Source organism: Lissotriton vulgaris, chromosome 7 (assembly GCF_964263255.1).
Source record: "Lissotriton vulgaris chromosome 7, aLisVul1.2, whole genome shotgun sequence".
NCBI classification, from domain to species: domain Eukaryota; kingdom Metazoa; phylum Chordata; class Amphibia; order Caudata; family Salamandridae; genus Lissotriton; species Lissotriton vulgaris.
Window position 1 is genome coordinate 78700526 of NC_141695.1, and position 14196 is coordinate 78714721.

Below are 14196 nucleotides of genomic sequence, written 5' to 3' on the forward strand. Positions count from 1 at the left end.
TTGCTTCTACCAATTAACTTTATTTGAATAAAAATAATGTGCACATTTCGAAGCAGGGCAATATATACCTTGCTTATGTAAAGACTTTGCAAGCACTTTGGATACTCAACTTAGTTTGAGTAACTTCTAACTTAACATAAGCATACGTGGTATTCCTACCCTTCAAATTAACAAACAGTTAAAAACCATTGTCTTATTTAGTTTTTAGCACAGTGACACATCTGCATCCCATGGACCTCTCAGATGTTAAAAAGCAATAACTGTTCTTTGCTAGGACTGATGTCAAGAAAGTACATTTCACATTTTAGTGATAGCAACTCTCCTCAACTACAACTAACCAAAAAGAAAGAGAAAACACAATATTTTCTGCTTGTCACCAGCCCAGGGCTATTGCCTTTCTCATTCATTCGTGCCTACGGGCTGCCGGAGTAGTCACCTCAAAGAGTGCTACAATTGCGAGGGTCCTGCTGCTATATTGTTTATCCTGTGATACATCAGACTATATCTAATTTCTCCGTGCACCACAGAAGTATGGTTGCAGTCTGGATCCAGATCAGTATTACAGATAAATGGGAATTTCCACACAACCTATGTGGTCCCCATAGTATTATTGAATTGTTTTCTACTCTGTGACTTCTTTCATGAAAACATCCTACAAGAAGCTGGTCTGCACTTTCTTTGTCTTCAATGCTAACTCCTGACCCCCCTCCTAGTGTTGTCTGTCAAATTAAAATACCCTCACAGACCTTTTCTGTCTGGTTAACACCTCTAAAATGACATTTTGGCCATCATGAAATGACTAGGATCAGGCTGCCCCCAAGTAAGATACCACATCACACTAACAAGAGCTTATATACTTAGATCATACTAAGGATATACTAACCATGAGTCAATAACCTAATGGCAGTTCCTCGCATGTGCTTCACCTTCACCTATCTATCCATTTAACTACACCCATACTTTCTTCATCCGAGAGCCATACACTGCTCTGTATGTACATGAATTCACATTCCCATCCATCCATGTATTCTCAGTTACTTACCTATGTACACTTTTAATTATCCTTCTATCCAGACAGCTATTGACACCATTTACACATCCATCCATGCGTATCCATGCATCTAATATACAACCTTCCAAAAATTGTCATCCATTATTCATCCATGAACCTATAGTTGTGCAGATCCAGCTATCTAACTACACCCATCATCCTACCGACCTTCCCACAATTATAAGCAGTCCTACTCACCCATATACACCCACACAATCATCAATTCATTCATTATCTAATTGAGTATTTCCAAATGCCAGCCCAGGTCTGAGGGGGAACATGGAAAGCAGGGGATAAAGGGTGTCAGCTGTGGGGCTGGGGTCCTTTTCATCTGATGTCTTGAGGTGCATCTGCTATGGCTCTACAAAACAGGGCCAAGTACAATCCCTTAGGAGCTTCACACTCAGTGGCAGCAATGACAAGGAGTCACAGCTGCTCTGGTGTTTCAGTTAACTCACACTTAAGCACGGCTAGTAGGCTCTCTGTCAGCAGCATGTTGGTTAAAAGGTGCTTCTGTCAGAGGATCAGCTCTTTCCAGCAACATTAGGCCCCAGTTGGCTGTCTAGCAGACCCTTTATCTGGTGGCACAGCAGTTCCGGGTCCTCTGCAGTGTACTTCCTTCCTTGGTCAAGGAGAGCTTGTAACTGGGTTGAAAGTGGGTCAGTGTCCCTTGCACATTCTATGATTTCGGAACAGGTTTGGGCTGATTCTCTTTCCCTGTGTCCACTGTAGGCTGTTCTCCAGACTCAGTCTGACACAGACTTAAGTTAGGATCTTGTCTTAAATTTGTCTTAAGTCTGTCTTACGTCTATCTTAAGACAAACTTAAGACAAAATTCTAACTTCTGTGAATACCAAAAGTAGTAAGTTCAGGATTTTGTCTGAAGTTAGTTCTGTGATTCGGCCCCATAGCCTTTTTGTAGATTGATGTTCCTGACAGCAGGGTGGTTTGCAGCCTGGAGTGCCCACAAAGGAGGCACAAAGAGGTATGGGCTTTTTGCCCCTGGCTATCAATTTCCAGAATGAACACCGACCAGTAATGAGACCAAAGGCGGGCCTCGCCAGAAGGAGCCCTTAAAGCATCCTGTCCCTGAGCACATTCTCGCACCATGCATACAGAGGTTGACCTAAATAAAATGTTAAACATCACATCAGACTAATAAACACACATGCACGGATAATATAAGCAGTTTACAACAGCCATGAGTCGCACGGTCTATTGACTTTTACTGCTGCATGGCTTTCTATAGCAAAGAGGCTCATTCACTTAACAGTTCCAGATGCATTTTGGCAGATCAGCCTGGGTGAAATCTAGTCCCCCAGTTATACATGTTGGTCTGATTCTGCCTTTAGGTTTCCTTTTGAGGAAGTACATTGCATTCTAAGTGCTAATCGCTTATTGTAGAAAGGACAGGGTGTGAACTAGCAGGCGTTTATCCCAGACTGACTAGTTTCTGAGCTGCTTTTCATTTTGACATGTGACTGATTTCCTTAGCAGTAGCACTGAAAAATGCACGTTGGCATAAGGCCACTACCTCGAGCGACATTAATATGTATGAGTCAGGAGGTATTTTGCATCCCTCTGCAAGTGACTACAAATTATAGGGTTGACTACTGTGATAGAAAGCACATTTCATTCTCTGCATCCACATTCCCTGCATGTCCCGGCTTTTTTTAAACCAGTGCCTTTAAGGAGAGGGCGAATGCTTTTGAAGAAAAACAAGCAGTGGCAAACTAAATAGGTCTGCGTGGGCCACCAGACTTTCTGTAATTCTTTTTTTGCTTTGACATGTTTTTTTTTTAAATTGTATAATTCGGGAAGGTGCTAGGCCCCAATTAAGTCGAAAGAAAAACATTGGCTAAAAGCAACATTGTTTTATATTCTCAAGAAAGTACACATTACCATGGTACATCTGACAATGAAGAGAACTACCTTGTGTGTGGATGTGTTCCTTGTGAAAGAACAGCATGGTGTAGCTCATGGTAAAGCCCCTCAATACAGATGGAAAAGAAAATTATGAATGACACAATAAAAGCCCTATAAGTAACTATGTTATAAATACAAAAAGTCAAAAGGTCTTGTCTAACACAGACCTAAAAAAGGAATTGGCATGCCATTGTCAGTGAGAGTCTACTTCAAGAAAGAATGCAAAAATAACAGTTGATGGACAGAATGCAGAATAATGTCATACATTCACCCCAGTACAGAGATCTGGGCCTAAATCCATGGGAACAGTCCAGCCCGAACTGCCTAGCCATGTCTTTCCTGGACCGGAATCAAGCATCCCAAGACCGGTTTCTGGCTATCAGCCATCTTCCGCCAGGATAGCTTGACTCCAGTGGTGTGGAGAGCATGGGACTCACGTCTGAGCAGACCCATCCCACTCGGGTGACAAATGCAAAAATCCTGGATGCTTGTTTCTGGTCCAGGGAAGATATGGCTTGGCAGTTCGGGCTGGACTGTTCCCATGAGGCACAGGGTCAGACTAATTTGCATATGGCCATGTCTGAATTGGTGTGGTGGAGTGAGCTAGAGAATGGTGATGGATTAAACCCAGATCAGTTGACTGGGGGTGAGTGTTTGATTTGCTTAAACACTCCGTCCATCATCCCCTTTTGTATCGCTTTGTTCGCCCTAAGTGTGGGAGGGTATGCTCAGACGTGAGTCTCTTGCTCACTTTTTCACTGGATTCAATATAGCCTGGCTGATAAGGATTATGTATCCGAAACCTGTCCCAGGATGCTTGTTTATGGTCCAGGGAAGATATGGCTTGGCAGTTCGGACTGGACTGTTCCCATGCGTATGGCCATGTCAAAACTGGGGTGGCGGAGTGAGCTAAAGAATGGTGATGGATTAAACCCAGATCAGTTGATTGGGGGTGAGTGTTTGATTTTCTCAAACCCTCCGTCCATCATCCCCTTTTGTATCGCTTACTTCAAGAAAGAAGGCAAGAAAGCCTGAAAGGTAAAAAAGTACAAAGGGCAAAAAAATAAAGAATGAAGGATGAGAAAAAAAGAAGTACGTAGGACAACAACAGGAAGGAAGGGAAGAACGAAGGAAGGGAAAAAGGAAAGAAAGGATGTAGGTAAAAAGGAGAGGAAGGAATGCAAAAGGGAAGAAAGAAAGAAAGAAAGAGAGAAAGAAACAAGGAAAGGACGAAAGGAAGAAAGAAAGAAAGAAAGGAAGAAAGAAAGAAAGAAAGAAAGAAAGAAAGAAAGAAAGAAAGAAAGAAAGAAAGAAAGAAAGAAAGAAAGAAAGAAAGAAAGAAAGAAGGCAAACAAGGAAAGAAGGCAAGAAATCAAAATGCAAACCTCATATTTCATGATTGGGAAAGCCTAGGATTGTGAGGAAAGGAGCGTGTTATGTTATGTTATGTGCACATTTAAAGCTCACTTCCCACCCGGGAGGGTATCCTGATGCTGATGAGGAGTGTTACTTCCAATCTGTCTCGTTCCTATGTGAAGAATCAAGTTGTCAGTTTCTGCCTGAATTCTAAGACTGAACTGGTGGCCCTAATGTGAAGGAGGAGTATGTTCCAGGCAACAGTAGATAGGTACGTGAAGGCGTGGCCACCAGATTTGGCTCCTTGGATGGAGGGAGCGTCGGCAGTGGAGAGCTGAAGGTTTGCTGAGAAGAGGTGTGAGGTGGGGATGTGGAAGGTGATGCTCATGCCATTTACCCAGAGATGTTGTGGATTACCATCAGAGTGCACAAGTTTTCCTAATTTACCATTCAGGCTTAGTTCTCAATAATGCTTTATTGCTTTTGCTGTATTTTTGCGACTATGTGATAATTCTAGCTATGTAATCTGTATTGCATTATATTCATGACAACTAATTATTCTGTACTATCTTTTTCTACATTCTTTAACATTTCCCATGGAGTAAAACTTTGTTAATCAGTGACTTCATTTATTCACCGATTTACTGATGTTACTTGGTATTCCCCCATTGTGAGAATAGTGATGTATTTACGTCTATATCAATGTTGTTTGAGTGGCACAATTTGAGGTAATTTGAATTAATTTAAGGTGATCTGAAATATTGTTGTTTTGTGAAATTATTGGGCTCTACTCCCACATTGCCACAATGCGGGATAAATGTACCACACATGCACACACATTTAAAGATACACATACAGGTTCAAGCAACAATTGTGATTACTGGATTGATGGATTAATTGATTGATGATTGTGTGGGTGTGTATAGCGTTGGATACATGGGTGGATGTTTATATGATGACATGTATAGAGGAATGCATTAATCTAGGATGAAGAATATATGGGTGTGATTCTGGATGGATGGTTGGAATTATAATTAGTTTATTCATGTGAAGAGGTCACAGTGGATAAAACTATCGATCAGGCAAAAATGTTTGTCCCAGTTCTGGTGAAATGTATCAGCTGTACTGAATGAAACATCACCTATAAGAAAACTTAGTTATATATAAATGTGTAGTAAAACTCTATTCTTTGAAATACTTGTGACAAAAATGAAAAATACTATATAACACTACTAATCAAATCACTGCTGCCTAATTTGATGACTTCCTGCAGCTTTAATCAAACTCACAAACTAAAGTTCAACATATGTATATGAGAGCAAAAGAATATCACAACAAATTCCAATACCACCTGCTCAAATGTGTGTAGGTGGTCTGTGTCACCCAGTTTACAGAAGATACATTCTCAATCTAGTAGATTCAGTCCAAGCCTCAGGCACACAAATAATATCCTTTGGAAAATCTAAGATTTTCCACTAAATTTAGTGTTGTTGTTTACATTTCCTCACTTACCTGGGAGATCCTATGCAGACACACCATCTTCCTTGTGCTCCCTAGCAATTGTCTACAAAAAATGGAGGCAATTTATTGCAAAGAAAGGCAATAAAGGCAAGGTATTTGTATATTTTGTCTTAATAAAATAACAGCAAATAAAAAGCTAACAGTAGTAATGACAGTACGTTGCACTGTGTTCAGGTGCCAAATTTATGCACAGCAGAAGATTGCTACAATGCCAGCCAACCAGTTAGACAGTAATGTCAAATGATAAGCGTTGAGGCATAGGCAGTTTACTGCACCAAAATTGCAAAGCAGCCACCCTCCTGGCAGGTTGCTGCTCCATCTGATTATGACCTCATCTGGTTCAACTTAATTAATTTTGCATGTTTTCTATTGAAGCTGGGTTGTCTTAAAAATACTGTGGGTTGGACTATAGAACTTCATTCCAAGAGTGGGTGATAAATAAGAGGTGCATGCTCTGAGATCCTCAGTGAAGGACTCTTACAACAAGCTGCTGGTCTGTACTTTCTGATATTCTATGGGCCATTGGTGGTCCAATTCATTAAACATGAGCCGCCAAGTACTATATTTTCTTTCTTTGCTGTCTCTGGCTGCCGGTCAGATGGAGGATCTGAGATTCTCAAAGGCCATGAACCGCGAAGGTACAGTGGTTGTTAGCTGGGGCTTAAACAAGGCCGCCGAGACGATCACATTCCAGCTGGTAGCACCGACACTCGGATGGATCGGGTTCGGACTCAGCCCCAGCGGAGGCATGATTGGGGCAGACATTGCGATTGGTGGAGTGTGGCCGAATCAAACTACCTATTTTGGAGTAAGTGCACCAATTCCTAGGGGAAATAAGCTGGTGGTTTTGTGGGACCAAATCTTAAAAATGATGGTGGATCCTCCTCTTAGGAATAGCTCACCTCTTTTTAGACGATGCCCCTTTCAAACAGTTGTGTGAAGTTCAGAATAGAGGACAGGTATTGTCAGTGAGGAAAAGAGTGGATGTAGCAGTAGTTGGAGAAAGAAGGAGTGGTGGAGGTAACCCTTGATTAAATACTAATAATATTAATATACCAGTATTTGAAAAGTGCAAACAATTACCCAAGGGTATCAAGGCGTTGGGGGACATTGGGAAGATTAAGTGAGCTATTACGCAGAGTCACATGGTGCTTGGCTAACCTGCTGCCAGCGATTGAACAGTGAGCCTCTAGGTTCCGTATTCAGCCACCCTGGCCATTGCGCCACACCTCTTTAAGGTTGACTAAGTATGCATGATTGTGAAAATAAATAAGATAGTAGTTGTTCAAGAAAACTGAACTAAAATGTAAAATTGAGATCTTTCATGTTCCTTCTAAAGCGATAAGCTTTTAACATTTTTCTTAAATGTTAAGAGTACCTGAGCACTTACCTTGTTCTTTGTGCTGCTATGCTTTTGTGCTGCATTATTGCAATGCGATTTTGTCATATTCTGCCACCGTTTTTAAATATCCTTCTGCTTTCACTGTTTTGTTGTGATGTGTCCAATTATGAAAGTGCTGTTATATTGCTTTCTGCATGTTATTGTGTTAGGATCTGCTCATTACTGCAACATATGTCGACACATGGTGCTAAATTTTCCAGCAAAAATAAGTATTTGCATTGAAACTTCCTGTGTCATTAACCAATGTCTAGGTGGTAAAATAGCGCTGCTCCAACTCCTCAGCTACCCAAGACATCACTCAGCCCAAAACAGCGGCAGGGACTGAGTCTAAACTTAGAACTCACTGCGTTAGTTTAACGTGATACAGCCACAGTTGTATAGATGTAAGCAGGCTTCAGAATTAAACAGTCTTGCTTTTGCTTTGGGGACACAACAGTGCTTAGTTTGTTTAAGAAAAATACAAGCTCAGGAGTCAACAGTTTTTCTTAGGAACCCTCACACGGAGCGACAACAAGTGTATATAGGATATTTTTACAGATAGATAGATATTTATAAACATATAAATATACATATTTTAAAAATAAAAACACATTATAACGTATCAATTAGTAGTTAATAGTAATCTAGTCTATGCTAAAATGAAAGAAAATTTTAAATTAGTAAATGCAAAATACATTAAATTACATTTTTTAAAAAGGGTTCAGATGTGAATACTGTTTTAAGGCTCACATAGCAAACAACACCCGGAAAGCAATTGTCCAAGGTAAAAGTCTACTTTCACTCTATAAGGCTACTGGTAGAAGGCACTTCGCTATTTTGTTAAAGGTATATTGTGCTAAAATTCCAGCATCACTACTTTATGGTATGGAAATACTTGATATAAAAATCTGGGGCTTCTTAATTACTACGGAAGGCAACATTTTGCGTAGTCTAACCACGGTTAATACAGCGTGCTCTACAGCTGCCTTTAGACTGGAATTAAGCCTACGTAGTAGTTGGGTCCAGGGCTTAGTGGGGATAGTGCGCTGGGTTTATAATCTTGCAGGGGGAGATCCGGGTACCCTAAGATATCTTATAAAAACTGAGTTGTTAGGAAATTTTAAAGAACATTTAATTGTAAAAAACTTTAGAACTGCGGTTGATCTTTTGCAACTTGATGAATCAGTTTTCTTTACCCTATCTGCATATCAGCTGAAGTCCATCTTGAAGTTGGCCTCTTGGGAATTAAGCTTTAGGATGGATAGGGAAGCACATACCTTGAAGAAAGGCGTCTCTATGGCCATTGATTCCTGCCTAATGAGAAAAGCCCAATCATATGTCACCTGGAACCTCCCTCATGGTGTACGGCGATTCTTGTTTTTATTGAGGCAGGACCTACTTCCTTTGAATACTCTTTTGTCTAGATGGTACGGCTCCTCAGCCTTATGTAATCTTTGTAACAATTCAACTCAGGATATTACCCATGTTCTTTTTGTGTGCCTGGCCCTACTTGTGCTTAGGCGCAAGTGGTTGAGGCCTATTTGTCTCCAATTAAGCATCTTCTCTGCCACCTCTTTTTCAGATGCCATTTATAACCCCCCCAATGAAATGTTCTGGTATAAAAATTGTAACTTTTTCAAAAGTTTCTTAACTATATATTAAAAGGTTGGAAATGTCAATTTTATTCTGTATTTTATCTATGACTGTATGTAATTGTATTTATCTTGACAATATTTTATGTGGATCTCATTTGAGTTCCGAAATCATAAATAAATAGACATGAAACTTGAAACATGAATACTGTTTTGGGGATAAAACAACTTTTTATTTATAGTTGTGTGTAGCACTTTTAGGGCTAAGGGTTTTTTAGTCCAGTCAAATCAGCTTTATTTTTTGTAAAATCTACAGCCATAAAAGCATACCAAGAATACAGTAAGCTGATTTAAAAACAACATTTTCAAATATATACAAATTTTATAAATACCAAAAGTTCATAACTTTCTATTTGTCAATTATAAATATACAAAATACATGTGCAAAAATTCCCTTGTACTACTACTTCTAACAGATATATTGAGAATGACAGTGTCATTGTATGTATGCCTGTTTGTATCAGCGTGTGCAGTTGTATCTGGATATAGGTTGGCGTGTGAATTGCTGTGTGGGTGAGTGAGATAGTGTGTGAGTGGCTGTATGAATGAGTAAGTGGATGTGTTTCTATAGAGAAGTAAATGGGCTCTATAGAGGAGTACATGCTTGACTGAGTACTGGAATAACTGTGAATAAGTATGTAGGGGGTTGTGTGGCTGTTTAATTTCATAAACAAGAGGTTGTATGGGGGTGGGAGTATGTGTATGATATCATCCAGTGAGTGTTTTTTAAATGTATTTCTCTAGTAAACATATATACTAAGATAAGTGGCTGTTGGAGTACCTCTATGCTAATGTGAGTGGGTGAGTAAGTGGTAATCAGAAGCTTGAGTGGGTATGTGAGAGTCTAAATATGAGAGAGTGTGTGTGTCAGTTTCTGTATGGATGAGTGAGTGGTTGTGTTAATGTGTGTGAGTGGTTGTGTGAGTACCTCTATGAGTGAGTGGGTTTATAAGTGACTGTACTGTTGAACGAAAGGGTGAACAAGTGAATGTATGGGTGTGAGGGTGTATCAGTGTCTGTAAATGTTAAATGAGAGGTTACATGAGTTGCTGAATGGGAGAAGATATGTAAATGTATGTACAGGATAGTGAGAGGGTACATGACTGGCTGAGTGCACAAATGTGTGTGTAAAAGGGTATATGGGTAGGTACGTGGGTATGTGATTTTTATGGGTGAGTGAATGGGTGTGTGAGGGACTGTATGGGTGAGTTAGTGATTGTAATAGAGAGGATGTGTTGGAGAGTATGTATTTGCTTCACTAACTTAATAGGTAAGTGGGTTCATGTGTAACCATGAGTAAATGTGTGGGAGTGGGAAGAACTGTATGGGTAAGTGGGTAGGTGTATGGTTGAGTATATGGCAAAGTAAACAGCTGTCTGAGTAGCTGTATGGGTGGCTTAATCCATATGTGTGTATTATTAGATGTATGAATGCCTGTATTGATCAGTCAGTATGTGCATAATTGGCTGTAGATGTGAGTAAGCGGTTGCATTAGTAGCGTGTGGTTCAGTTGATGTGTGGATTGCTGTATGGATGAGTGAGTACATGACATGTATGAGTAACTGTATGCATCTGTGAATGGGTTTGTCATTGCTTGTATGAGAGTGGGAGTGGGGGTATAAGATGTTGTATGGTGTAGTAGTCGATCTGTGGATGATGTCATGAGTGACGCCATTTGAGATGCAATGTGTGATGTCATGAATAATATCATTTGAGATGATATTTGAGAGGTCATTAGTGATGTCATCACTAATGTTACTGACCGTGTCATTTATATACACATGGAGAATGTGCAAACAATGGTTAACAAGTTTACGTATGAAGCCCAATGCACTTTTTTTTAAACAAAAAAAATTCACTGTTGGATGGTTTCTGATGGAGTTAGCTAAAGGTGAACAATCGACAAATGTTGGGTAGAATATAGAATGAAGACTACATAATTGGAAAAGATTTAAAAATGTAAGTGGGTCCCGCTTCGATTCCCATATCACCGGAGCATCTTTGGAAGTCCCAGGGGGCTGCTGACACCGGGAGCACATTGGGCCATCGGGAGCACACACTGGATAGTGCAAACTGCTGTCTGCTGGTGGCTGCAGGGTCGGGAGCACACGAGCATGGTACTCCAACTCCCAGGAGTCCGTGCATGCCCCACCTGTGCACGAGACCGCCCACCCTCTCACCGATCCGTTATTACAGAGCTAAGGGTCCACAGCGTGGGACACGAGCGGGGACGCGCCCCGGAGAAGCCCGGGACAAGGGCGGGGCAATCTGCGGCCATCAGAGGCCAGAGGAGGCCGGGACGGGGCCATTCCCCTTGGATCTGTTCCAAGTGAGGAGGAAAAAATAACAAAGGTACTGATACTCTTTGCCTGCCCCCCGCTTTCTCATAGGTCCTTCCCATTTGTCACCATAGTGGAGTTGTTGAACTGTCCTATTTTTGTGCAGATGATGCTGATATGACCTGCAAGGGGGATACCAGAATAATCTCCTCCCAGCGTTACCCTCTTTATGTAATGATCCATCGTTCCCCTGAACACAGGGGAACGATGGATCATTACATAAAGAGGGTAACGCTCCCCATTGCCAGAGAACTAGAGAGAATAGAGCGATCCCCAGTCATGAAAAGCCTTCCCACTATGTGCTCTCCCTCACAGACCGCCAATGTTGCTCAAAATATATCACTACTGGATGAACTAAACATAATGTGCAAATCTACGTATGCTCCTGTGGAATCATACAATGTACAAATGACTACCCCTATCTGTGCTATAGCAACAACTACTCCCTGGTCTAACAGTCAACTTCAACCAACCCATAGAATACAGGATACTCCCCTTTTAACACGACCAATAGAAAAATCGCTATCTGCAGTTACCCCTCAGATCACTATTGTTAAAAGGAAGAGAGATGGGGCTAAACAATTGGGGAGTCAGGCCAAACATCAAAAACTAAACCCAAACCCTCTATCGTACAACACTCCTAGCAATGCCATATCGAATGCCCCTATCCATGCTTCTTTAATGGCCTCGATTGAAAATATGATTAAGTCTATATTATCCCCGCTGATTGATAAGATGGCAAGTTTAGGGGACAGGCTCACAGGTGTTGAAGAAGCAATCAAGGCCAATTCATTACTTGTAAAAATTATGGCAGTACCCACTCAGCCACAGCACCCAGCCCCCATAGAAACGTCTGAAACCTCCACACAAAGCAAGACCTCCCGCAACCAACTAGCAACCCCACATCTGAAAACGTTTAATCCTCCTGCCTCAACTGTACAGAGTTCTTATCCTAGAGTAGGGCCAAACAGAGAATTGATATCACATAAAGGAAACGCGGTTACTCATGATAATATGTTATTTAAAACCGAGCATCTACACTTACCTCCAGAGGCTGCTACTATTGTGTGTGTCCTCTCGGGAGTACCAGAACTTATAAAGGGGAAACATGAAAGTCATCTGGACCTAAGAAACAAGGTTGTGTTTTGGCTAACCAAAAATAGACCCCTACCACCCAACATCTATGGCACCATACTAAATGTCAGAATGATGGGTTGGCTAGGAACTCTTCCTAAGGATATAGCAGGCGACTTGGTACTTACCAAATTCAGATCTAAACACGTTGTTCCATTTCTCCAATCCTGGCAGCCACAATAAGGAGATGGTCCTATATCTATCAAGGGCATAAGTGACTTTTACCCTAGATCATTATATGTCCCGCCCAAATGTCAAAAAGCAGAGAGCAACCTTTTGATGGGAAGGAGCGGTCTTGTATCGAGTGGCCGTATCATCTCCACATCTAACCAATTTGACTCATTATTTCACTCTAAAATGATTAGCTGATTTATTTCATAGACTTGATTTTATTGTAACATAAGTAATTTTGATGACATGTACTGATGTATTTTTATGTACTGTTGTTGCTTTTATGATTTTTATACTGAAATCGAATAAAGCTAAGATTGAATTGAATTGAAGTGTTGTTATATGCTGTTCAGATGGGAGTGTTTAGAAAATGAACAGTAGCAGGATTAAAAATGGTTAAACAACAGATTAAGAATTTAAGGGACAGGTACTGGAAGTCAAAATAGACTAATGCAGTAATTGGGATATCTGTTTAATGTTCAATAGTTAATTAAGTTCTATTGAATTCAATTGATGAACTTGAATTGACCATACAAGCTAGAATGAACAATTGTTGGACCTTTAAAAAAAGATTAGGAAATGAATTGTTTACATCACCAATTATCTGTTCCCTTTTTTTGACTACACTTTAATTGAGTTATTTGATGGATCTATTTAAATTAATCATACATGAAAGAATCCAACATTATACCAAATTTGAGTGCTTTCGCTAACTGTATTTCACTGTACATCTTCATAGTATAGTCCCTTTTTATATTTTAGTCCCTTTTTATATTTTAAGTGGTATTTATTTTCAAACTTGGTGTTTAAAATTCCTGTAAATAAGTGCAATATCAAGATTCAATGAAAAATGTACACAGTTGTATTCCTAATAATTGTAAATTAGACTTTAACGTGGTGATGGCAGGAGGTGGGTGTATTTTAAAAGGATAATTGTGCACAGGTCTCTATGGGCCTGTGGAAGGCTACAGCTGAAACACAAAGGCTATATGGAACTGTAAGATGCACTTGATGTGAATATATAAAATAAAAGTATTCAGATAGTGAAAAACATAGGATGTTTCCACGTACTGTTTTCGATCGTATCTGAATGGAGTGTGAGACAGTTCAGTGAAGCAGAGTCAACACCATATGTATATATATATATATATATTTATATATATATATATATATATATATATAAATCCACGAGTGTCCCCACTTAGGAAATCACACCTGAAGGGGTTACCGCACTCGCACCCATGGTCATGGCAGTTAGCACAGTACACAGCTTCCAGCTTGCACAGAGAACCAGACGCGTTTCAAGCCATAGCTCTTCTTCGGTGGCATGCAAGAAAGGTAACAGAGGCATCACAGCATTTTCGAATATTTAATTAGTTAGCTCAGTCCCGCCCTTGTGGGCGTGCGCAGGCTAGGCATTATGGTTAATGAAGTCCGTAGCCCTGCTCCTGAAGTTCAATCTGCCCAAGTGGGTCTAGATGCCTCTGTAGTACACTGCAGTCCCAGTGGTTGTGTACTAATATCAAAATAAAAAATCCCAGTGGATGAAAGTTGTAAAACAATGCTGACCACGCACTTTGTAAATCCATAGGTGAGGCCCCCTCCACTCCGTAAGTGCCTGCGTTTGCAAACACATGGATCCACTGTTGAAAGCGGCGGGACTTC

The 14196-nt window shown here is 40.5% G+C and overlaps 1 protein-coding gene across 1 annotated transcript in view; it reads left to right on the forward strand.

Moving 5' to 3' along the window:
• The first annotated feature begins 6319 nt into the window (after nucleotides 1–6319).
• The window catches only part of LOC147700820 (putative DBH-like monooxygenase protein 2), a 125393-nt gene continuing 117516 nt past the window's right edge, over nucleotides 6320–14196 (forward strand). Inside the window, exon 1 of the mRNA XM_086929741.1 lies at nucleotides 6320–6662. Coding sequence (XP_086785867.1) covers nucleotides 6369–6662 — 294 coding nt within the window. The 5' untranslated portion in view covers nucleotides 6320–6368. The remainder of the gene's footprint in view (nucleotides 6663–14196) is intronic.